The sequence below is a fragment of the Jaculus jaculus genome, chromosome 17, assembly GCF_020740685.1.
Source record: "Jaculus jaculus isolate mJacJac1 chromosome 17, mJacJac1.mat.Y.cur, whole genome shotgun sequence".
Taxonomy (NCBI): Eukaryota; Metazoa; Chordata; class Mammalia; order Rodentia; family Dipodidae; genus Jaculus; species Jaculus jaculus.
Genome location: NC_059118.1, coordinates 40,294,155 through 40,319,985, shown reverse-complemented (window position 1 = coordinate 40,319,985; position 25,831 = coordinate 40,294,155). Strand labels below are relative to the sequence as shown.

General features: G+C 45.5%; 2 protein-coding genes across 7 annotated transcripts in view; one reads left to right on the top strand and one right to left on the bottom strand.

Moving 5' to 3' along the window:
* Window positions 1-4,030: 4,030 nt before the first annotated feature.
* The window catches only part of Zic4 (Zic family member 4), a 33,869-nt gene continuing 12,068 nt past the window's right edge, over window positions 4,031-25,831 (top strand). Inside the window, exons 1-5 of one of the 6 annotated variants that reach the window (XM_045136867.1) lie at window positions 14,905-15,061; window positions 15,413-15,601; window positions 17,134-17,220; window positions 18,104-18,354; window positions 21,831-21,915. In XM_045136867.1, coding sequence (XP_044992802.1) covers window positions 21,846-21,915 — 70 coding nt within the window. In that variant the 5' untranslated portion in view covers window positions 14,905-15,061; window positions 15,413-15,601; window positions 17,134-17,220; window positions 18,104-18,354; window positions 21,831-21,845. Of the gene's footprint in view, window positions 4,133-5,536; window positions 5,634-14,904; window positions 15,062-15,412; window positions 15,602-15,760; window positions 16,184-16,276; window positions 16,348-17,133; window positions 17,221-17,948; window positions 18,355-20,644; window positions 20,714-21,830; window positions 21,916-25,831 lie in introns of those variants that run through there. The other 5 variants (XM_045136866.1, XM_045136870.1, XM_045136869.1 and 2 more) reach the window with 5 other exon arrangements.
* On the bottom strand, window positions 10,961-14,870 carry Zic1 (Zic family member 1). Its single transcript, XM_004663634.3, has 3 exons — window positions 13,687-14,870; window positions 12,157-12,320; window positions 10,961-11,534 (listed from the first exon to the last, which is right to left on the bottom strand). The coding sequence occupies exons 1-3, from the start codon at window positions 14,663-14,665 to the stop codon at window positions 11,337-11,339; spliced, it is 1,341 nt and encodes a 446-aa protein (XP_004663691.1). The 5' UTR covers window positions 14,666-14,870; the 3' UTR covers window positions 10,961-11,336.

Here is a 25,831-nt window from a genome sequence, read left to right as displayed (position 1 = left end):
CCCTTTTGATTTCTTTTTTGAATACTTCAAGAGCACAATTCCATAATTTTTTTCAGTGTGTTGAGCTTTTATAATTTTGTACATTTACTAGTATAGCTACTTAAACTGCCTAAAATTCTTCTGCATAACGATAAAAAAAATACTGTTAATTTGTTACACTTTAAGAGTGAGCTGCTGTTTTCTCATTGTGTGTGATGTTCAGGGCATACCTCTGTGGCATCAGTTCATGTTTGCCACATAATTATTGGTTAAAATTACTTGCTAATTTCAGAATAAAATGCTCACCATCACTACACTGGCTTAAAATCAGTCCTTGAAAGTTTCAAAACAAAATTAATATTCAGACCATTGTTTTTCTATTAGACAGGACTTTCTTACCTTGTAAGGTACTTTTCTGAACATTATTATAATTACAGTGGTTTGGTATTCCAAGCTTGTGAGCACTGGAAAAAATATCTTTTACCTTCACACGTATGATGATAGATTTTCAGTATCTTTGTTTCCAACAATGTACAGGGATACACGTGAATTGCATTTATATTTTTATATACATATATATATATATATATATATATATATATATATATACAAGAACTTTTTCTTTTGATTAGCTAATTTCAAAGAAATTTTATGACAAATGATATTTAAGTCATTTAAATTTGCACATCATTCCTTCTTAGATGTTACAAACTAGATGTTTTATATTTAATGCTAATTTTGCTTTGATGTTTTTCTAGAAAACCACTTCACTGTCAACCTGTGGAGCAGCGTTGCAATTTCTCCCTTTGAGGAAAAGAGCAATGAGAATTTCCGCTCAGTGACCAAGCTCTGCTGGGTTTGCTCGGTTTGTTCGGAATGATCGTCGTAGAAAAAAAAAAAAAAAATAGAAAATGTACTAGGGGGCATTTCGAAGTTACTGGTTAATTTCTACAAGATTCTGTTTTCTGCGAGTTATAATTTCCTTTAAAACAAAGAAAAAAGAGTTACTTTTGATGGCACAAGTAGTTACTTTCCCGATGCTCAGTGCAGGATTTGTCTGGGCCCCATCACTGGGTAGGGAAGGAGTATCTTTTTACTGATCAGCAGTAACAGGGCCAGGTTTCTGGGTAAAGATCAGACCAAAAGGCAACGATGACACAAGAGAGCAAAAGCAAGCCGCGCTCCTGTTGGCCGCGGTGCTGGCGCCCAAGTCCCTGGGCTCGCTGTTTCCTCGCGTGCAGGCACTGGCACTTCCGCGCAGTGTCCCCTCAAAACAGGTAGAAAGTGCGTACTTAGCTCCGAAGAGCACAGGGGCAGACTGGGAGGGAAGAAGCGGAAAGTTAGGATGCTTTGAGAAACTAAATTCTCTTCCAGGTGCTCTTCTCTTTTCTGCTCCCCTCTCAATGGAAATGGCATATAGAACCCGCAGCCCCAGCGGCCTGAGCTTTCTTTGTACCATTCAGTGCCTGAAAATTAATGACGCCGGCTGGGCTCGGGTCCCGGCCTGACGTCAAGGGCCGCACGGCCTGAGTCAGTTCCCCATACCCCCCACCGGGTGGTCTGGAAAAGAGCTAGGGGCTACCGGGATGGAGACCTGGAGACCGGGCAGGTCAAGTTGAAACCCCTGAGACGAAGGGAAGCTCCCTTGGGAGCGCGGGGAGAGTCCTGTCACAGAATATTAAGGTTCGCTTCTCCCAGGCACCACCGGGCTCCCCAGGCTGAAACTAGTCAGTGGGCCTAACTCAAGGGTAGTACGCAGGGCCCCTGGGAGTGGGAATTTCAAAAGAACAGACCAGAAAAGCAATGCAAGTCTGAAGTGTTGTTTCCTTCCATTCCTACCTCAGCTGAGCACAACTCGAAAATTGCTCTAGAAAACTGCCTGGCATCGGTGACCTGCAGGAAGAAGTGGCTGGGAACAGCCTCGGGAGCTAACTATCGAGCTTTCCTCCATCCTTCCTCTCTGTCCTTGGCCCGCCTTTCCTTTAACCCCCATTTGCCTGCTTGCTTTTAGGCCAGATTTTTACCATTCATTCAAATTGGATAAATTACCAGATTAAAAAGACTCGGTTGCCTTAGAAGGCCACGGCCTCCGTCACACAGAAAAGTGTGTCCCCTATCGTAGTCCATGTTCTAAGGCTGAATACAAGTGTGGAATACCATAGGTCCGAGACGGAACAGAAACTGCGAGACCTGTGGCTGAAAAGAACCCTGTAGCTAGCGCAGGCCCTGTCTGGTCTGGATTTCTTGACTTTGGATTTTTAGAGAATGACTTCTCTCCACAGACTCCTTACTTTAAAAGGAGTTGTCTTTCTTGTTTAATTTCTGTTTTTAGAAAGGTAGCCGGATGGCAGTAGAGACTCCACAAACCAAGATTTGAGGCAGAAAACAGAGGTTTTCTCCAATAATGAATCTGTTCCCAGGAACAGCTCCAGTGCTGGCCTGCGGCACCGCACCGGGCGAGGAGAGGAACTGGCACTCGCGTGGGGAAAGCCCGGCCTTCCAGCGTTCTTCTCCAAGCTCAGGGCTGGAGGGAACAGCCTTGGGGGTCTGCAGCCCCTATCAGGTTCCTTGCCTCCGCCCACATCCACGCTGGAGTGGGTGAACTCCAACAGGAACGAATTTCTTGCCAACAATGGAGAGCAGTTAGCCAGCTCTGAAACGGGGAAAGGAGAGGAAAGGCATTTGTGGCGGGTATTCCTTTTTTAACGGGGTTTTAATGGCAGCTTAGTGAGATGAAAGTACACATTGGCGGAGCTGGGCAGATGGAGCCTCAGTATGCTCCTGACGAAGGCCTTTCAGTCCCGCCACCCCACCGCAGCAGAGACTCCAGCTGCAGCCTCCTAGTGAAGCCTGGGGCACTGCAGGCTCCGCCTTGGCGCGCAACGGCAGCGAAGTGGTAGCCCAGTGGCCTTTTCTGGACTCCCAAGTCTCCAGATTGAACTATTTTCAGTCCAAACGAGTCAACTTCTAAAGAGCTTTAAAATCTGTGACCATTCCCTCTGTGTGCCTCACCATCTAGACCTCTAGTATCTCCTGAGAGTAAATTGTGCGTGTGTGTGTGTGTGTGTGTGTGTGTGTATGTGTGTGTCCCAAATCCCATTCACAACATTACTGGTGTTAAGATGTTAAGATTTCTCAGAATGAAATGCATTAGAAGGTGCCTGAAAGTGAAGCCCTGAAGAATTTCAGAAATTATTTTTTAAAGATTGCTAGAACTAGGAATGTGCCTTCTACCTACTATCCTTCACTGCCCTTTTCAATGCCTGCCTGACACTTGGTTTAAGCCTCAGGACTTAGATCATTTCCTAGAACACTAATTTGAGCGAAATCTGGATTCAGAGCATGGGTTTACACGCCCAGCTGGAATGTCTAATGTATCAAATCCTCGTTAACGAACGGCCGCTCCATGGCCGTGTCAGCCAAAGGTCAGGCCTGTGCAACAAGGCAGAGTGGTTCAAAAGCCCTCTTGCAGCGCCCTTCTTCCCCTCCCCCACTACCAAGTCTATCTTTCACATTTCAGTAATAGAGCTCACAGGACTTCCAAGAAATGTCATCGCTGTTTATCTCTCCTTCCTGCGTTATTCACATTAGTGACTTTTAAACGACTTGCTCTAAGACGTCTACTAAAACTAACTACTAAAAACAGTATTTTTTCCTAGTGGGAAGATGTTAGTGGACAGGCAATTGTTAAGTTCTCAAGAGGCACTTATATTTGAGAAACTGTAAAGCGCCAAAATCTTAAAATAAAAATGATGAAGATAACGTCACAGAATCCCAGTGGAGGCTTAAGTATATTTTGTTGGCGACGTTAGTGATTGGAAACTACTTAGGGAAAGAGGCCATCCTCCTGCCCCGCGGCCCTTCCCCTTTAGAGGCCGGCAGGAAGCTGATTTTACACAGACAGCTTTGTTGGCCACAGGTTCTAAGCAGAGCTCTGAGACTGGTCCTGGGCCTCACTGTGAAGACGGAGCACTGGCGTCCACCCTGGGTCCTCTGGATCTTACACCCTCCGCGGCCAGGACCGCTAGGGCTGGGCTGCTCCCAACAGCCCCAGTAGAAGGCGCGCGCCTCTCGCCAAGCGTGCGAGCAGCGGTCTTCCGTAGCCGCTGAGAAGGTGGTGCAGCTGCGCTGAGGGAAGAACTCGACTTACCAGGTCTGGGGTCTACATTTTGATAGAGGTCACGCGGTCATTCCTACTGGAGACAAGCAATTTGGGTGGGGGATAAGGCTCAAGTGGGAGAAAAGAGAGCGCCCGTGTGCTTCGGAGTCCCACTTCCCGGGCTCCCACATCCCTGCTGCCAGTTCCGCAGACCGGCTGGACCTGGACCGGGCAGTGTGGCGGGGGAAGCCACACTGCCCGCCCAATCGTTCTGGCAGTGGGGGTGCGTCTCTACAGTCCAGCCCCGAAAGGAGGGGATCATCACCCTGGAAGCTGGTGGCTGAGCTGAGTCGAGCTGGGCAGGCGGGCAGTGTGCAGCCCCCAACTCCAGCCCGCCCCGCCCCTCCATCCCCATAAGCCCCTTGCCAAATGAGAAGGGTTTGGGAGCCTTGCTGTGGAGGACAGCCGTGGGAGCATTGGCTGATACTGAGTTTCCTGGACAGAACAAGCCCAGCACAGGTCTTTAGCACTAGTTAGCGTCCCTGCCAAAGAAGAGGAGGGTGTGGTTCAGGGCTCACTAGCCTCTGGGCCCTCTGGTCGGTGAGGACCTGGGAAAGAACAGAAGCCTGTGCTGCAACCACTTTGTTCTGCACACTGACAGTAGGGTGTCATTGGCTTCAGCTGCAGACCTAACCCTTGACGAGCAAGTAACAGCGAAGCAGGCCAGAGGCCTATTGCAAACCGCTTCTCTCCAGTCAACTTCTTATTGAAGCGGAGATTGGTTGAGCTAACCTGGTATTGAGCTGCCAGGTCAGCTAAGAAGAAAGGCCTTGTCCTGAAAAGAACGTTTCCAAATTCTGTCCTTCCTCGTCAAGTTTGACAGATGTATTGAGGTTAAAGGGTTCTATGTCTCCCAGAACTGACACGGACTGGCAGAACTGGAACTGGGTGGAGCTGGCTGTGGGTTAGTCTGCCATATTAACTGGACTAAGGCTTTTCACTGGTGGCAGTCAGAAAAGTGAGGCGAGTTATGATGCACAAAAAATACCTGTACCTATTCAGCTGGAAGCGAAGTCCAGAGGAGGAATGAAACCTGTTGGCAGCATTTCTGTCATCCTGGGACCGAGATTTTAATTAAAGTTCACAGAGACAAAATTCTATATGTTGATGAAAGTGTACCAGAGACAATGCCTTTCTTTAGTTTACAAATTTTGGACGCTACATCTTACAAATTATATACCTTGCAATGAACAGAATTCTAAAAACGTCAGGAAGAGAGGAAAGGGATAACTCAGAACTAGAACTCTGATTTCTCTCACCAAACCTTGTGATCTCTGTGCCAGTTCCATAACCTTTGGGTTTGCATCACGTTAAAGGTATATGAACTCAACAGGACTGTCTCTGATCAAAGAAAAGCAAAATGTTGAGGAAAAAAAAAAAAACAACTAGAAACCAAGTTCAAGCAAACAGCCTTTAAGGTATTAAATGGGATGTTGGGTCTCTGGCAGAGAGCCAGAGGGCAGGAGGACACAAGGGGCAGCACGCAGAAGTGGTGGTAAGTTAGGGAAGATGGTAGCTTTGGGGTATCCCCCAGTGCCGCCCTAGGGCGCAGGTGAGGGTCTCCCCAGACATCTGGTCTGCGACACTCCAGAGATCCTGCTCCCATAACAGGCGGGGAAAGCAAGCGGCAGGAGGGAGTCCCGAGAGAACTAGCGTAAAGCTGGAGGCCGTTTCTGCAGTGGGCCCTGGGTACAGAAGTACCTTGGACAGGCCCTTGGGGCGCTGAGGGCGGATCCCGCCGGGGCCACACTCCCTGACCCTCGCATCAGCGGGGTTGGAAAACAAACGCGTGTAGCTTCCCCACGCAATATTTTGGAAGCCGGGCCAGAGACTTTCACCAACCCGCCCTGCTCCCTGGGCGCCCCCAGAGGGCGGGGGCGTCATGCATACTCATCAGCACGAGAGGCGCAGGCCACGAGCCGCGCATGCGCGCTGGTGGCCAGCGGGCGGGCTGCGGACGTAGGTCCCGGGGCTGAAGCCCCCTGGGCCTGGACGTGGGCCTGGCGCAGAGCTACCGGGAGGCCGGCTCAGTCCTTCCACACCCACGCCCCAGGCTTGTTTCCGACTGCTCAAAACAGAAGCTCCTCAGGAGCGCTCATCCCACCCTGGCTCCAGGTTTCATCTCCCTCCACAACTTTAGTTTTTTGGTGATAGACTATAGATGTTAAAGGAATCCCGATCAAAACTTCTCTCCTTGTTTATGTTCAGGTTTTCTGTCGCTCACAGTGGGGCTTGTTACGCAGACAAGTGAGCAAACTGTTTTGTTGTTGTTGTTGTTGTTGTTGTTGTTGTTGTTGTTGGGAAAGGCATGGTTCCAGTTCTTTCACACTTGTGCGCTGTGGGTGGACCCGTGGCCCGCAAACTTTCACAGGGCCCTCCATTCCTCAGGTAGCAAGCCTCGGACGGAGGCAGCAGCCTGGTAGTCTTGAGTCTCTGCCATCTTCGTGAGCAGGCTTTAAGCCCCTATTATATAACTAAAATCCCTCTCGTAATCTTGAAAAACTCAATTCTAATATATCATTTGGTAACTCATATTCTGAACACATTTCAACCCAAGTAGCTGGTGATGTTGGCTCTCAGGAGGGGAAAAAAACTTTCCCTAGTTAGCATAACGAGAAAGAACTCTGAACTCCCCAGCCTTGCACAGTTGGAAAAAAATCCCTCATAATTTGTATATATGACCATTATATTTCCCATAGACTTTGTAGTGTTATATGCTAACATTATTTATTTTTGGCCCCAAACTTGTAGTTATTATAAATAAATAGATTTGCTGTATGATGGCTCCAAAAAAGGCTTGTGTTCCATATCTAACCAGTTTAATATATGACAGCCAGTGAGTGGGTGGGGTGGTTAAAAGCACTGTGGGTTAAACAGCTCTCTAGTAGCTGGACTGTCATGAAGAAGGGCAATCTTTCTATTGTTACTGTATTTCCAATAAGTCAAAAACCAAAAATTGTAATATCAGCTGACAACTTTTTGTTTCCTAATGTCACACATAGTTCTGAAAGCTATAACTGATGTTACAGAGAATTTAGAACTCTGTACCTAAAGTGGAGAAAATAGTATTTTAACTTAGAAAATGATAAGAAATGAGTAGTAAGAATGTATAAAATCTGATGTCTTCCTATCTAGCTACAGATGATTAAGAACATAAACTCAGCACCTTCCTTTTATGTATGCCAGACCACTGTAATTCAGAACATCTCATACTAAGTACACTTTCAGACCTATCCAACTCACTTTCTGCAAAGTATTATGGCCAGTTTCTATCTTCACAAGAACTGACTTACAAGTTGGCCTCAAAAAGGAAGTTTCAGAAAGTTGGGGGGGGGCAGGTGTATACTTAATGTGTATACTTCTGTTTCCAACACTTTAAACATTCACAATCAAAAAATAAAGATGCCTATCAGGAAAGAAGGTTAGTGTTATTTTCATTGTCAGCTAAAGCCTAAATAAATAAATAAGCAGATGGGGCAATTGAAAGGTTACATATTTCTTTGGAAGTAGTTTACTTAAAGGTTAACATAAATGCTTGACTTTAAAAAAAATCAAATCATCAGCTGCAAATGCTTAAAGCAGTTGGGGGCAGCTTTTGAAGAAGAAAACAAAGGATCTGAAATGTCTGAAAATTGCTTAGCTTTGTATAAGCGGTGCCTGTATATTTATATACTTGTTCTGGAAATACATACACATCTCTCTTCATTTTGTAAATATGATTGCTTATATGCAAGAATTTTCTGTTGACACAAAATGGCATTTTAATAACTTGTTAGCTGTCCTAATCATTTGATAGTATCCAAAATACAATGTGATCACAATGTGAATTAATATGGCCTTCTGACTAAATAAAAATCCACAGCTACACACAGAAACCAGCCATTTGCAGCATTTTCAGCCCCTGCTAAATAGAGTCTAACAATATATTTCACTATTCACATTCATGTATTTCAAAACCTAATAACCCATGAAGAAAAGTATGAAGAATACATCTCAATAAGCAGACATTCAAGGTACCAGCAACATAATAGACTACATTTAAGTTTGAAGCATTATTTTGGTGACTTACATCATTAATAATCTTTTCTTTATGGTGGGTGTAGAATGAAGAATGGGGATTGTCATAAATGTTATCTTTTATGATAACAGTTCCTTTGCTAAGTGACTATACACAGAAGACTATCTAAATGGTTATTAAATTGTTTTAGCTTCAAAATCTACATAAATATTTGAAATATAAAGTAGGTATGAAATAAACATTTACCTCCAAAATTTGTCTTTAAAATATTTTACCTAAATCATGTCAATGTGATATTTAACGATTAAGCTACAATATTAAAGCAAAAGTCCTTAGATATATAACATATTCAGACACCACTTCAACTTTGAATTAAACTGCATGTAGGAATGGTCACAGCAAAGATAACTCATCATATGCTGCCTTCTTAAATGCTCTGAGAAAGTTACCTAATACAGTTATCACTATCATGTTCACATCAGGTTCCCAGAAAATCTTTCCTCTACATTAAAAAGAGGAAGTGATTATTAATTGACCCATTATTCTTCCTAGAGAAATGAGCTATTTTTTTCTCTTCTTTTCTATTTGTGACCATTGAGCTTATTGCCTGTAGTCACTTAAGTCATGTATACTGTTAATGAATTTCAGACCTCTAAAACTATATGGGGCCAGGTTTTACTCCCACAGATTTTGGGAGGCAACAGCAATTCCTGATTGAATATTCAATTTCTTAAATCTCAATGAATTTTGCAAGGTGGCGCTCTTTTCATGCCAGACCAATTTCACTGTGACAATAACAATCACATTTTTTTTTTAGTTAAATATTCTTATCCCCAGTTTTTGATGTGCTCCTGGAAGCAAAGCACAGCCTTTTCTCAATAAATAAGGCTTTGTAGACGACAAGTGAGGAATTCAAATAGCAAGAGGTGAAAGAAACAGTCAATAAAGTATTTTTAAAGAGAACATAACGTTTTAATTCAGTGACTGGTCAATGGGAAGTATTGACACTGTTTCTGAAATAGATGTAAGATTATTCAGGGTTCTCAGAGTGTGAACTGTGACTTCCTGGTGAAGGAGAACCACACTCTGTGCTCTAACTCTCTTCTGCCCTAACACATCTGCACCCTTGCTGCCTTAGTCAAAGGACCAGATTTGTGATCTCGGGCTACCAAGTCTGCCTAATGGGGCGATCAAGCAAGCGACAACCAGAGACAAAGAAGCCTGCGTTCCCACCCAGGAAACTAACTTCATGGAAGGAGCATAGCTTGCAAATCTATGAAACTAAACTGCAAGAAAGACAATCTGATTTACAGAAAAGGCGTTCTGCTACAGTCATTAAGCACAAGTAATTTAGATTTTTATATGGTCTCCTCATATACAAATTTACTGTATCAACACCAACCAATGGAACAAATTTCTTAAGCAAATTAGAAATAAATAAAAGAGATGAGAGATAATCACATTACATGAAATAATTCTCTAAATATATTTTTGAGAGAACCAATAACAGTAGCAAAATTATAGGAATAACATAGCATAGGAAGTAATTAATTTAAATTAGCATCACATTTGAAATGATATAAGTGAAATGCTCTATGGACATTTATTTTTGTACAGAGATGGAAGGCCTGGATAAGCATCAATGTCTTGAAAATTAGTTATGGCCATAATGGTTTAATTGAAGGCAGTAATTTAAAATATAATATTGTAAATCTGCAACCCACTTTCAAACCACTGAATTTAATTTGGGGGGGGTGGGTGCAGTTGAACTCTCAACTGACTGCAAGTTCATTTGCAAGGCTACTGAGAGAGCCCCTGAGCTTCTCACTGTTCCCTTACATTAATATTGATGCTGCCTGTGCAATCTATTTCTGTTGTTTTATGGTTGTTATTCTATGTCTGCAAAGGTCATTTAAATTATACTGCGGCCGAAAATTTGTTTCATAAATTTTGATATAAATACTAATTACACCCTCTCGGAGAGCCAGCAGGGTAGCGTTCATTTATCACATTTATAGGACCTGCAGTGACAGAAAGGGAAGGCCAGAGAGGCTAGAGAGCTTTTCAGAGACCCACTAATCTTGGTGCAGGTTGCTGGAAGGAGATGGGAGTGTGATGAAGAAATTCCTGCTACAACCACTGAGATTTCAGAGTCTTTAATAAGGTACGAAAGGTTACCAAACAGTTCTGGAAACTAAAGTGTACATACGAATTTTTCTAGCCATAAATATTGAATAGCTGTAACATGGATAAACCGGCCCTTTACATGCGGATAAATATGGAAACTATGAACTATATACATTTTGTGGTTGTATCTTTGTCAAAGCAACGGACAGCTATAGTTTATATCTTTTCAATATCACTTTACATAAACAAATGGAACAATGTGACACGCAGATCCAGGCTCGTACTACACGAATTCTTGACAGGACATGAAACATTTTACTGCACTAAAGTACTCAGACTTTGGGACAAAATGTTTGCACTTTATACAAAAAAATCACATTAATACCAATAATATTCGGTTAGGGTGACGTGGAGACTGTAGTCGTACAAAGTAATTCACATTTGGTACACATTTACTAGAACATTCTCGCCATTCAGTACAAACAGTTGGCTTTCGGCCGCCCACCCCTTCCCCTCCCCATCCTCCCAGCCCCCATCCCCAATGCAAAGACCACCACTCCACGATCCCACCCACCCGCTCCAACCGAGCTGTAACTATTTACAGAATCCAACAGAACAGTTTGAAGCTAATAATTCTGTTATTTACAAAAAAAAAAAAAAAAAAAAACAAGGTAAGGAGAGAGAGGGGGGGAAAAAAAAGAAGTCCCAGATTGCTTGTTCTGACCCAACAAAAAATTGGCCCCTGGGCCCCTGGGATTGGTATATTTGGTCAGACATCAGCTCCTCCTCGAACCCCTCCGGCCCCTCAGCTACTAAGTCTTTTACAAAAACAGAAATGAAAAAGAAAAAAATTAAAGGCTGCTGTTTCCTCTCTCCTACTCGGTCCTGGGTCTACTGGCAGATTAAAATTAAAAACAAACAAACAAAAAGAAAGCATTGTGGGGTCCGTATGTGGGGCTGTTTTGATCCACAAGGTTTCTTCAATAATATTGGCATACGTGTTGTGTTCAGTCTCTTAAATAGGGTTTTCTTCGGTTTGTATTGTTTCTGATTTTAAACGTACCATTCGTTAAAATTGGAAGAAAGCGCACTGTGGCCGGCTGTGTGATGGACAGCAGAGGAGGAGGGCGACATGGAGCTGGTGGTCGGGTTGTCTGTGGAAGGAGACACGATGGTGGGTGGCGTGGACGACTCATAGCCCGAGCTGGCGGCGGGTGAAGGCTGCGAGCCCTGAGAGGAGGATTCGTGGACCTACGGGAATAAAATCGGGTTTTCATGGAGACAAAACGGCGCCTTAGAAGCCATCCAGTGTTGCTGAGGGCTGTACTCCCGCATGCCCTGCTTGTTTCAGGGCCCTAGATTTCCCTGGACTCCAGGGGCAGCAGACTAGTGGATATCTGGGCATGGCTCTCCCTCCACAGTCCTGCACAGGCCAGGCTCTAGGCAGATACGAGGCCTGGGGTCCTCAAAAAGACAAAAAGACCGGGAAGAAGGCTACATTCCCAGCCAAAGTCTAGGATAGCCACGCTCTAAAGTCGGTTGGTCCAGGTCCCGCTGGTGTTGAGACTTGAGCCAGACTCCAGGTCGCCTGCTCCACGCGGCGGGGCGCGAAGCGACCCGCAGCACAATTTCGACTGCTAGCTCTGAGCCAATTCTTTCACAGCCTAGGCGTCTTTTTACTTTCATTATGAAATAATGAACTTAAGATGGCTTGGGGTGCTCCTATACCCCTTCCTGCCCCTGCTGCACTAGGAGTGGAGCTACGGCTCCCCCACCTCCAGCGTCTCCGCCCCGCAGGAACCCCAGCTAGAGTGCAGAGAGGGCTCCTGCTTGCCCCCCACCTCCCTCGCAAGCGGCCAGGCCTCCAAATTACCTTCATGTGTTTGCGTAACGAGCTGGGATGCGTGTAGGACTTGTCGCACATCTTACACAGGTAGGGCTTGTCGCTCGTGTGCACATGCATGTGCTTCTTGCGATCGCTGCTGTTAGCGAAGCGCCGGTCGCAGCCCTCGAACTCGCACTTGAACGGCTTCTCCCCTGGTGCGAATGGCGAGAAAGGTGGGGTGGGGGAGTCTTGTTTACAATAAATCCGTGGAGGTTTTCGAAAATGAAATAAAAAGAAAGCCTTAAAAGCCAACCGCCCAGGAATAGTGCTGTGTGAACTTAAACACTAGACCCTTGATATATTTGTGTGCTGCTGTGAATTTATACTGATATCTTAATGTTGAAAACAAGTAAACAGCATGTTACTTTGGGCCTGCATTACAAGTAACACTAGCAGCGGTAGTCGTACATTTTAGATCCCAGAGGGGCAGTAGTTCTGGATGCCCGCTTTTCTGCCCAGGGCTACGCACTAGACCTTGGGCAGTTTCTACCTCGCCTGTACTCTCTTGGGGGCTGATTCCCGGCTACTTTGCTCTTCTCCCCTCCCCTCCCTCTCCTAGCCTCTCGGCACCACCCCTCGTCGCCCCCGCCCCACGTACACTCACAGATTAGTCCTAGTCTGAAAGGGGGGGAGCTCTGCCCTGCTAGTTCTTTCTTGGCTGGCATTAAACCCAACGTTCACAATTCTGTTCTCCATTAGCCAAGCACACCAAAACAGGCAAGGCAGCAGGATTCCTGGCCTAGTGGGCCCATAGGGCCCAGAATTTCCAGCCTGTCCCAGCCTGTAGCTCTGGGTTGCCTAGAACATTTCCACTCTCGACATCCACACCCCACCTTCCCTATGCCTTTCCCCTCCTTTCCCCCCCTTTTAAATGCTCTTAACCTTTCCTTATTTTTAAAGTTAACTTGGGACCCAGTGTTTTAAAAACAGTCCCCATGGAATCAAATTAACAATAAGGATTTTGTTCCTTTCCACTGATTACCCTTACTCCTAATTTCACACCCTCACTTCTAAAATTAGGATTTTCAAATATATATGAACCTACAAAGGCCTCCCTAGTCCCAAACTAAGACTTCCTATCTCTCACTTCCACCTTTTACATTCTGTTTTGTTTCTACATTCTTTAACCCTTTCTTGTAGCAAGTACTCCACAAGGTCGCGGAGATGGAGTGTTGAACAAGAGTTTAGATTTGTTTACGCTGAAACAACTGGCGCGGACCAGCTGCGTGGAGCCAGCCAGTACTCCAGCGCACTAAAGGCCCTGTCAAGCCTGACTTGGGTTCTCATTTTCTAGGTTCGGCCCCCTTTCTCCTTTTAAAAATCGAATCCTTAGATCCCTCTTGTTCTCATGCTTTCATGGCCCAAGTTTAAAACAAGTGCGCATTTTCGCTGCCTGGTTCCTGGAACCTGAGTCCCGGAAACGCATGGAATCTGGGTTTATGACCCCTGGCCCTAACTTTCGGAATGAGAATCTCAAGCCCAGGGTATGGGAACAGGGTGTCTACAGTGTGTCCATACCTGTGTGCGTCCTTTTGTGGATCTTTAGGTTCTCAGAACGCGCAAAGACTTTGCCGCAGCCAGGGAAAGGGCAGGGAAAAGGCTTTTCGCCCGTGTGTACTCGGATGTGGTTGACCAGTTTGTATTTGGCTTTGAAAGGCTTGCCCTCCCGTGGACACTCCTCCCAAAAGCAGATGTGGTTACTCTGCTCTGGACCACCGACGTGCTCCACCGTGACGTGTGTGACCAGCTCGTGCATAGTGCTGAAAGTTTTGTTGCACGACTTTTTAGGGTTGGCCAGCTGCTCGGGCTCGATCCACTTACAGATGAGCTCTTGCTTAATGGGTTGGCGCATATAGCGGAAGAAGGCGCCCGCGCCGTGATGCGCAGCCATGTTCACGTTCATGGGCCCGTAGCCGTGCAGCTGTGGCGCGGCATAGTGCTCAGACCGCGGGCTGGTCACCTGGCCGTACTGCTCGGGCCGTGGGTACATGTCCCCCGAAAAGCCGAGCCTCATCTGCCCGTTGACCACGTTGGGTGAAGCGTGGCCCGCCGCCTGCTCGTGAAGCCCAGGGAAAAGGAGGTGGCCCGCAGCGTCCGTGTGGCCGTGTGGGCCCCCGAAGCCGCCGGCCGAAGCAGCGAAGAGGCTGTGCTGTGCGCTGGCCGCCGCCGCGTCGCCAAAACCCCGGTTGCGGAACAGAAAGTCCCGCGTAGAATTGAAAGCCGCACTGGAATAGGAACCGACGTGGCCCGGGTGGTGGTGGTGGCCCAAGGCCGCGGCGGCCGCGTAGCCCGGCGCCTGCGACGTGAAGGCCGTCTGGCCGGCCGAGGCCAGCTCGTGCGAACTGGGGTTGAGCTTGAAGGCACCCATGCCGTCGGCGAACGGGTTGATGCCCAGGCCCACGTCTCTCTCGGCCACGTCGCCCGCCGAGTGGTGGCGGGATGCGCCGAAGGTGGTCACGCCGATCGCGGGGTACTGGGGGCCAGCGTCCAGGAGCATCGTGGCTGCTCGGGGCGAGCCCCGGCCTCCCCCTTCCCCCCCACCCTCTCCCGCCGCGGAGGGAAAATCGGGAGGAGGAGGAGGAACGGGAGGCGGAGGAAGTAGAAGAAGAAGAAGAGGAGGGAGGGGGAGTCGACCCACCTAGCGAAGTCTTAGCCCGCGGCGGCGGCGGCGAGGCGCAAGCCTGCGCCCGCCCGGCCCGGCGAGGGGACGCGGACTGCTGCGGGCGGGAGGAAGGCGGGCTCCAGCGTCGGCGCCCGGTCGGGCCGGACGCGGTCTCGCTTTCTCTTCGCTCAGTTTCTGCCGAGAGGGCCTCGCGTCAAGGCTGCCCAGGGAAAGGCATGGAACATCTCAGCCCCCAGAAAACTTCCTCTCGGATTTGTGGCATACAGGAATGTGAGCCCGAGCCGCGGCTGGTAGCCCTTTCCTACTCGAGCAGCGCACCTTCCTCACTTCTCCGCTAGCCCTTCGCGCTCGCTCTCTCGCGCGCGCGCTCCCTCTCCTCTCTCTCTCTCTCTCTCTCTTTTCCTCTGTTCTTTCTCTCGGGCTCGCCTCCTCGCTGTTTCACTCTCCTTTTTCCCCCTCTCTGCTTTTGCAAAAAAAAAAAAGGGGGGGGGAGAAAAAGCCAAAGAAAAGGCGCAAATCATGCACAATATTGTCTTTTGCGGTTTATCTTCCTGGGGAGAAACTTTCACCTCCTCAGCCGGGTGGTGAGCGCGAGACTGATAGCAGCAATCATTCCTGCAGATAAATGAATTGAAAGGACGACACCGTCCCCCCCCTTGATGAATGGGAACAGGGGGGAGGAGTCACGTGCCTCCTACACTGGCGCGGATTGGTAATCCCGCACTCCCCCGCCCGCGGTCCCAGCACCAACGGAGGGCGCGCCGAGGCGCCGCGCGCCGCTCATTGGCCCGCCCGCCTCATCAATCCCAGGTATTGTAAAGCGCTTGACATTCCCTTTTGACAAACAGGGCTGCCAGGAGTAGCAACTTTTTTTTTTTGGCATTTTTTTCTTCTTCTTCTCATGGAAAAAAAAAAAAAAAACACCTTTTTTGCCACGATTCTTTTCCTTCTCATCCCCCCCGTCTATGCCCCCCACCCCGCCGGTCAGTCTCTTCCTGCACAAACCTGCGCTCCTCTGAGCCCTAACCACTGGAGACCCAGTGAGTTCCTGAGAGCTGCAGTCACAGATCCACAGGGAAACCGCGCGAAGGCACTTCCAGAATGTCCGGACTCAGCAACTTTCTTTTCTTTCTCCTCGATCGCTCCCTTCTCCCCTACTAGGGCCGCAAAAGAGGCTTTTGTTATTTGCTTTCTTTTGAAGTTTGCTTCTGGCCTCCGTCTGGTTTATAATTTAAAATTCGGAAGCGCGGGTAGTCCATTTTCTTTACTGATTACTTGTGGTCAGTGGTTTCCTCAGCCTTTCCCACCTTTATCAAATCAGTCAGACTTCCTGCTTGTGCTCCCTCCCATAACACAGGTGGATTGGAACTCTTAACTTTCCAGATTATTGAGGTTTGTTGGGCTTATTTTTTTATGGCAAATTGAAAGCATTGTTCCCATCTCCACCAATGTCCCAATTACATCTCTTTTTCTCCGCTTCCCTAGTCTGCCTAGCCTGCGCCGGCTAACCTCACTCCCTCTGCACTCATGTTCCCAGCCTGGGCCCTTCCATTCAGGTAAAACTGTAAATTTCCCAACGCGCCATTGTTCCTCTGGGCTGTTCAGAACTCCCCAGAGATCCCGGAATACTGTTTTGGTATTTAAATCTGCGATACATAGGACCAATGTAAATTTTGTAACATTCAAACCTTTTCTAGTTCACAAATCAGTCACCCTTGTCACAGTTATTGAAATTCCGCAACTCGCCACAACACAACGATGGAAAAAACGGGCGCGGTCTTTGTTGTAGACCAGGCTTTTGATCGCCAGAGAAAATTTACTTACCTTCAGATGAGTGAGCAGAAAAAGAAATAACACTCCCTTTGATTTAGTTAGGAAAATGCAGACATTTGGATTCAGTGCAAACATACAACACTCGCTTGTTTTCGTGATGCGGCCTTCGATTAACCTGTCTTTGCCCAGCTCTAAGTCTTTTCAACAACTGCGCTTACTTAGTTTTTGTCCTGTCCTCAAAGAGCCTTTGACATATATTAAAATGATTGTTGGAAGGTAGAGGAGTATGGCACTGAAAAACAGGGGGAAAAAAGTCCCCTGTGACTTAATCAATTAAAACCGAGGGACATTTATGCATCTTAAACAAACGCAGGAGATGAGGGTCGGAGATGAAGGTTGCATTTCTCCTCAGCTCTGTAAAAACCCAGCAGCCCAGCCCAGGGTTTTAGACTTAGTGCCTGCATATTCATTAGGTCTAATTATTTTCTAGTAAGGAAAAACACAAAAAGCCAAGAGTCGGAATCCTTCAATTTGCCCTTTGTTTCTAACTTCATTTGGCTTCTTTGCAGCTGAATCGGAGCCCTAAAGTCTTCCAGACAAAGAGACTTCAAGTCATCTTTTCACCGGCGTTGGTTAAGAAACTTACCAGTTCCTGGGTAAAAGGAAAATGAAGATGATTTTCTCTCTATCTCCTCCCGTAGCAGCTCTAAATTCTGCAAGCTGGAGAAAGGAAAGGGCAACACTGGCTATTTCTTGCCTTCCAGATTTCCTAGACTTCTCACTAATTCCATTCTGATTTGGGAACTGCGGCTGTCCTTTCTCCAGCTTCCAACTCTGAAGAAGTCAGTCTGCAGGTCTCAAAGGTTTCCCTGTGTCTGGAGGGATCTAACTCAACATTTGTTTTTGTGGTCCTTTGGAAGGAAAAAAAAACAAAAGTTGTAAAAGAGGAGAAATAATAAATGTTCTGCCTCCAGCAACAAGTTTGAGTCGAACCACCCTGCATATCTCACTTACTGAGTATAACTCTGGGACAACTGGGGTACAGGCCGGGAGCAAAAGATGTTTGTTTAAGTATTATATATTTTATTCAAAATAACACACGATATATACATACGTATTTGTGTGTGTGTGTGTGTGTGTGTGTGTGTGTGTGTGTGTGTATCAGAATCATTCAGTCCTTTGTCCTGGGAAAGACTAGGTCCTAGAACTATAAAAACCTCATATTCAAGGAAATATTTCCTCTTGAAGCTGTACTGCTCTCACTAGGGAGAAGAAATATTGAACTCACCTCGACTGCCTTTCAAAAAAACAGGGGAGGGGACCTGAGGGGGAAGGGTGGCCATTGGGAGGGGGAGGGAAAATAATTCTTCAAAAAAGAAAAGTCACTCTTCTCTTCTCCAGTCTGTGGAAAATCTAACGGGTATGTTGACAGAATATTTTTAGGAAACCTGTCCAAATATACAGGGTAAGAGTCGATGTGAGAAAAAAAAAGTTGTGGTTATAGAAGTTATCAAGTGGGATTTGCGGTGCTCTCTGCAGGAAACGCAAGCGGCTCCAGTTCAAAGCCACACGCACCAACGTGACATATAAACCATTAAAATATCATCCTGACGGCTCATTTCTGCTTCATCATACATTCTCTAACTGCTTCACGAAAGCTGGAAAAGGAGAAATGAAGGATGACCGCCTCGGTGGAACCACGAAAGAGACTCAGAGGGATTTGCAGTCCCCTTCAGACACCCCGAAGTGATGTGCAGAAATGAGGTGATCCAGGCAACAGGTGGAGCAGGGTAAGTGCTTGACGCCGGGGGCCAGACTGGGGAGACCTGTACTCCCAGCGGACCCATAGCAAGTGTCCATTTGGGGGTCATTTGTACCCAAATTCCACTGGGGGAAGAGGCCCAGTCAGACCTGCTTCCCCATTTCTTCCTTTGTTGCCCCCTCCAACTGCAGGCGCAGGCCCCACCCCCACTCTAAGTTGGGGGGGGGAGGAGCCCTTTCGAAGCGGCCGCTTTGAGAAGATGAGTCCCTTCTTCCTAGGAGAGGGTGAAAGGAGGACAGATGGGGCTCCCACTGGCAACTGCACCAAGACCAGCTTGTTGCCCTCCTCCTTCCACTTTTTGCAAATTGCTTCAGTGTCCCCACCACGGGCAAAGGAGAGGCAGAATTGGTCAGGAGCTTTCTGTGCACAGAGGGAGCAAGGCAGGTGCTTGCAATAGGGTCGTTGCAGGCAGTTTCTCTGCTCATTCCTCAAAGGGATGGCGGGAAGGGTGTCGGCTTCCTCACTCCAGAGTCAGAGAGACAAGTTACTGCTGTGGGCTGCTACACCATAGAACTTCACGGTTTAATACTGACTGAGAGTGGCTACTGGGTACGCCTTCGGCCTCTGTTTGCCCTGATAGCTAAGTTGTGCTCTCCTCTGCGGGCCTCTCCAGGGCTACAGGATTCGAACTTGGCTTTCTTTCTCTTGTGTGTAAATGAGAGTAGTGATTAGTCCTTGGGTGGGGGAGGGGTGGGGAGAAAGCAGCAGTCCTAGAGCTAGGAGCATTGAAAATTAGGGACAGAATAAAGGAACTGGAGTGGAATGTGAAAGCGAGTTAGCGCCGGTTCAAAGTCTGAGTATAAATGTTTGGGATTGACAAATGGCCCAAAGAACAGAAAAGAGGCAGCAAAGTTTGAGGAATGGAAAGAGGGCTTTATTGTCCCTGGAACTGTCTGTAGGAAAATACCTTTGGATGTCAGGGTCACATTTCTCCCATTTCTCTGACAGCAGTGGCTGGGGCAGTGGACTCAGAGGCTCATGGATTATACTTTCTCTGCCTCTGCAGCTAGCAGTTTGCAGCCAGGGTGAAAAGGGACACTTAAATTCCAAGAATGGACAATCTGCAGGTGATCCATTCAAGCAGGCTTGCTTCTGGGTATCTGCCTTCAGCCTGGAGCTGGGGAAACTCAAACTCCACCCTCCAGAGAATAGTAAAAAGAAAAAGCCTTGTAGGACCTCCACTCCATTTAGGAGCCAATGGATGGGAGCTGGGGAGGTACCCGGTGCAGCTGGTGACAGGTAGTGGAGACCAGAAGCGAGGTGCTTGAGGGCCTGGCGGATGGATGGGAGCTGGGGAGATGCAGCTGGCACTGCTGGAGCAGAAGCCAGGAGCAGGTTTCATCTTTGGCTTGGTAATTCCTAACTACCCTCTGGGTTTTTGCTCTGAGCCCACCATCGCCAAGTTCTGCCTGGCAGGCACATCCACTCTTGTGGCTGCCACCCTGGCAGTTATTTAGTGTAGAGCAACCGTGAACCAAAATTTTTAACTCTAGCTGACCTCTGACCTTGGAAAGGCCTGAACTGTTGGTGGAGGTTGGCCACAAAACTGGAAGCCTCCATACACCTCCAGTAAAAAAATAGTGCCTTTTGTCTTAGCAACTGCCCCCACCTTCTTGGCTCTTAACTGGCACTATTAATCATTGCTACTCCATGGCATCCTTTCCTCCTTCAAGGTACAGGATGAAAGACAGAATACAATATATCTCATAGGTGCTCCTTAGTGAGTCCTTGGAACTAAACTGGTACACCTCAGGAGCAAGCTTTTGGGAAAACCAAACCTATACCAGAATTCCTGTATCCTGGGAACCCCAGATGCAAGGACCAGGGCCAGCTCCCAAAGGTCCCTAAGTGGCATCAGACTTTGAAGAAAGAGGCATTTACTTTGGTTCCCTGCACAGACTAGGTGATTTAGTTCATACAAAACTTAAGGTTCCTTTTGCCTGCCTTGATTCAACCCCTGTGATATTTGCTTGTGTGCTATGGAACTGACTGTAGCAGGCAAAGAAATTACATACAACGAGGGTACAACTGACCCAGTCCTCCTAGAATTAGGGATGGGCCAGCAGTGTAGGTGGACTTCACCCCCGCTTCCCTCAGGAGCAAAAAAGTAAATTCTATTATTGCCAACCAACCAGGAACTGTGGTGCCAGACATCCTGCCATGAGGACATTTCAGAGTGAAGACACCCAGCATGCTGCCTTTCTGTAGGAACACAATATTGGCCCTCTTTTCTTTCCTGGTCTGTGTTGAAAAGAGCATATTACCTTTGTGGAAGGATACTTTTTGGTTATAGAGACCTGAAAATAAATAAAATCCTCTGGGAAAAGGTGAGTCTACTTGCCATGTCTCAGGCTTGTTCCTCGAAAAGGAGGGAGAAGAGAAGAAAGATGAAAATCTTAGAATAGTTCAGGTCCAAGTTGGGGGTGAGAGGATGAAAAAAAAGGCCTTTGACTATAGAGAACTGGAGACCCTCTGTGATAACTCAACACCATTTGGATTTGGCCTGTGGGTCAGCAAGTTAAACAGGCACTTGCTCTGTGGGCCGGAGTGTCAAGTTGCTCTGTGGGCCGGAGTGTCAAGTCAGGCAGCCGTCCTCAATAACAGAGGCTTACTGTGTTTGTCCAGCCTGAGACTTTTTTCAATGAGTGTTTGTCTTTCCAGGCCAAATTGAGTGTCTGGGCTAGGTTGATGGCCTGTTTGGCTATTCCACTGCCTTCAACTTTGCCTGACAGATGCAGAGGTTCTCAGAAGGCTTTTAAGGATTTATGATGGCCACAGGCTTGGAAGCTCTAGCCACTGACAAAGAATGCTTATATCTTGAGAGGAGACTCTTCTAACTCAACTACAAAATAGGGACAGTCTGGACAAAATGTGACATTTTTAATCTGGTGAATTTGATATTAACATTGAAAAATGAAGCAATGACAGCTCTCCAGTGGTTCTGAGGGTACAGCTTATGTGAGGCTAAAAGAGTGGTCTCCAACACAAACAATATATTCTGAAATTCTCCCTATCCTAATTAAGTGTAATTTTATCCTCGAGTATGTCCCTAACCATCACACCTCAACAAACATAAATAATAAACCTGGAGAAATAATGGGGTCTTCTCAAACAAAAATTTCAAATACTAGAAGTTATTATTATTATTATTTTTAATAAATAATGAATCGCTTTTACCTGCAAGGCAGAGCAACATGGGCTTTCAAACAAAATTCTGTGAAACTAGAATTTGTTAACAATTTATTTTGTTACCAGGCATGTCACTTTGCAATATATATGGGTAGTTTCTAGCAGTCTTTTTCTTTCATGTTGAAATTTGAAAATTGTCAAAGAAAGACTGACAGTTCATTTTCAGATTAACTTTTGTTTCCTTCATACATTCAGGTCAGGGAAGCATGTACACACTTGTTAACTAAGGACTACCTCCCTTTTCTCCTCAAATAGGCTCAAAGTCAGAAAATGCGATACAAGAGTTCCTTGATAATGAGGAAACGATTACGGCTTTACACAAACACCCTCAAAGAGTCAAGTAAGTTAAAATCCTAACTTAAATATATATTTGCTTAAATTTGGGGAGAAATATTTGTTACTTCTTTTTTATATATAAAGTTTTGTTTTATCTTTGTCTATACTGAGTTGCGAGTTTGGGCACATTTCTTGACTTCACGCTTAGAATAACACCTTGGTGTTTGATACATTTGCACACCAATCAATGACACAACACCCCACCAGAAGCCAGAGAATTATCCCTCAATGCCGACTCATCTGGACGTTCCAGAATTAATATTTGACGACTCGATCATTGAAACAACCACCCCTGACCTTCTGCAATTCCACTGTCACATTATTCTATGACATATTCATCTTGAATTCATTTCCAGACCATTTGATTGGAATGAGCTTTGACATGTACTGGTTTCCATGAAAGAAGCAGACTTTGATCTTGGTGATAGGGTTTACATGATATGCATCATCTTTACCAAGGACACCAGCCTTCTGCAATGTGGCTAGATGATGTTCCCATAACGCGGTGTCTGAACTGGGAGTGACTGACAGCCATTCTGTCAGGAATACCTTCATTGTGAAGAATTTAATTTAATATTCCATTTAGAATAAGCATATCATTTAGAGTTCATTCTATCTCCCTTGCAGGCATCAAGTTTTCCTCATTCCAACTAGGAAACAAGATAACAGTTTTCTCAAAAGATGTTCCCTTATTGGTAGGCAGGGCAAGCTTCTTAACCAAAGTTAAGTGAGTAATTCAGGAAATGGCTCTCTTCAATTATTTTGGGGTAGTTTGATGGCAGAAGTCTCAGAAGGGATGTGGATATTATATAAATTCAGTTGTTTTCATTCCTTAATGCTATTTGGGAAGTTGTTTCAGTGATATTTCCTTAATCTTTTGTCAGAAGACAGTTTGCAGTAGCATTACTTGGAAATTACATTATAGCCAAGTATATTTTTTTCTCACATTCTCATTTTCATTAATGATGATTAAAGCCTAAGTTTCCATAATTGAGAAGAAGAATTTCCTTTTTCCAAAATGCTAATAGACATCATCACCTTTGCACAATTTGGAATTGGACATATGGCAAGCTTCTGGGGCTTACATTATTTCTTTTCATAAGACTAGAGATACTTCCACTGCATGTATCCTGACATCAGTGAATAATAGCACCTCTGAAATATGCATTCCATTTTAGTGGCAACTAATCATAAATGAAAAAAAGGACAGAACAAGTGGTTACAGATCTAGAAGCAGAGCAGTTAGGTGGCTGAGACTATGCTGAGTCTGGCTCTGGACAATGGCCCCATTTGCTAAAACTATCCTCTGGTCACTCCCTACTGTAGACATTTGTCAGTTAACACTGTCTTAAAGATTGAAATGGAGAAATATCCCAGCTATTGATCTATAATCTCTTCCATTTTCCCCCTTTCCAACAGAGAGAGGACAGACATTTCAGCCAGTAATAATGTAAGGAGCTCTGGCAGATGGCTGGGCCACCAAATGCCCTATTTCTAAAAAGTAGGACTAGAAAATGACTTGCTTATGCAATTGATTGTACTGGCTATTGTGAGTGAAAGTGCTCATGTCATGATTCTGGGCACTGATTTGTAGAGGCTGTGGAGAATGAGGGACATTTGAGAGCCGATAGTGGAATCTGCTCCAAGTAAGCCCTCATGTAAATTTAGTTCTTCTTTTTGACATCTGCCAAAGACCTGGGAGCTACAGGATATTTCTTTTTCTTTCCAAATCAACTAGGAGAGCAAACCTAATGGTGCTAACACTAAAATATAATATAACTAAAAATATAATTTACTCACCAAACATTTGGTAATGGGGAACAGAACATTACAATGTTCTGAATGTTCAATGTGGGCACCAGTAAGGAGATACTTCTTGTCAGTTGACAGTGTCTTAACCTAGAGATCTCTGCTTTCTGGGGTCTCAAAAAAGTCCCTAGTATGACTAAAATACACCTCCAAAATATTGGTGTCTCATGATTGTGATTATATGGTTACTGCTGTGGGGCTTATTTTAGAGAGACACCTTGAAGACCCTTATGTAATTGCTCAGAATTCCTTGTCTGTAAATATTAATGGATGCAAAAGAATCTTTTTCTTCTTACTGACTTTGGGGAAATGGACTTGTCCAGGAATTTCTGGTCCCATTGTTATGCTTAGCCAGCTGAAGTATGGACCATATGGATCCAAGGAACTTACAAGGATCAGGCAACCTCTGTGACCTGCAGGTCAACTGACCCCTGGCTACCCAAGAAGTATCTGCTCAGGATGGGTCCAGATGTTTTCAGTGCTTCAGGAGAAGGCTGCATCTGGGAAGGAATTCCATGGGGTGAGGTACTGTCAGTGATTCTGGCTGAATCAGATGTGTTTGCCCTTTTACTGCTGGCATGAAAAGTCTTACACATGTTCATGGCTTTCCAAGTGCAATGTTAGGCTATATATCAACAGTCTGTGTATATACTACGTCTGCTTTTTTTTTTTTTTTAAATCCCTGTGGTCCATGGATGAGTGCTTAGAATTTAGGAGATCCATGAACTAGGATGAATAAAAATAGTACAGCTCTCTATAACATGCTAATGGAAAGTGAGCATGTTCTTCTATTATGAAAACAGGCACCAAGCACATAATTGTTACTTTAACATGCTCAGCAGGCTTCCAAATGGGTCCTAACACAGCTGAAAATGTTTTTAAAAACACTGATCAGGTTATATTGTCATTCAGAGTTGCTGGGGATGGAGTGATGATGTATGTATTAAAGAATCCAGAGACTTATTTAAAGCTAAAGTGGGTGGTGGATTTGATAACCATCCCAGTTTTACTAGGTCATCCAGGTACAGGTGACTGAAAAATATTTTAATTACTTGACTACTTTAGAAGTGCACTCCATTCAGATTTGGAAACCAAAGGCTGACTAATCTTTGTATTGAGGTAAGCATGGATAACAGAAATAGCTGGGCAAGGAGGAACACCCTTTTGTTTTCTTTTGACTGCTTGTATGTTTGCATTTTGAGTCCTTCATAGGTTCCTCTTTCACTCACCTGAAAAAAGTGTTCCCTTCTGATCAGAGGGAAGACTTGAAACACTTCACTGAGACTTAGGAATGACTCTTTAGAGACCAGGCCTGATCAATCTTGGGGAAGAGATGGAAGTGTCAGTGTGTAAAGGGGCAAACTCAGAAAGTGAAGCACTGAGAGAAAGTGAGGCAGAAGAGAAGACACATTGTTGGAGTATAGTTTTAAAAATATGTGTGGGAAGCCTTGATTAGAGAGCAGAAGGAAAATGCTCTCCTTTTGTTGATGCTTAGGAGGACTCCACTGGTAGTTGGTAATTTTCTAAGCCCTTAGAAATTATTGTGGAAGTTAATCCCTTGCTAAAGTTCAACACCAAGCAAAGATGAGGTGCTAAATTAAGACTTTACCAAGCTTTATAGGTTATCAGTTTGAACAAAAACCTTTTTAAGGTACTGGTGTATGTAGGCCAGTTTGTAGAGTGTTTGCTAGCAAGTACTGAATCCTGAGTCCATTTCCAGCACCATCTGATATTCCAGTTCTCAGGAGGTGAAAGAAAGAGGATCTGAAGTTGAAGGTTATTTTTGGCTAGCTGCAATATTTGAGGCCAGCCTCTACTACATGAGATCCTGTCTCAAAAACAAAACAAAGCAAAAATCATCTTAATTTAGAGATCATGAAATATGTAATAGTTCTCAGTGCTGTGGGCAATTCCAAATTAGTATTTCTTATAATCAGCACCGATTTCTTCCCTCTCCTGAAGGGCAGTAGATCTATAGGACTTCCTTTTAAAAGTCTAAGATTTTTCTGTGCCTTGAGGGCATTTTACCATGCCAGGAAGGTCTCAGATCCTCTGCTTTTTTTCTTTTTCTTTTTTTTCTTTTTTTTCCTAACTACAGTGAACAGGCAGGG

What these genes read in the sequence shown, in the direction of transcription:
- Zic1 (XM_004663634.3), bottom strand. Translation starts at nt 14,665, where the DNA reads ATGCTCCTGGACGCTGGCCCCCAGTACCCCGCGATCGGCGTGACCACC. An exon ending in CCACAAAAGGACGCACACAG is followed by an intron (nt 12,321 to 13,686) that starts GTATGGACACAC and finishes CATTCGCACCAG; the next exon opens with GGGAGAAGCCGTTCAAGTGC. An exon ending in CGTTACGCAAACACATGAAG is followed by an intron (nt 11,535 to 12,156) that starts GTAATTTGGAGG and finishes TTATTCCCGTAG; the next exon opens with GTCCACGAATCCTCCTCTCA.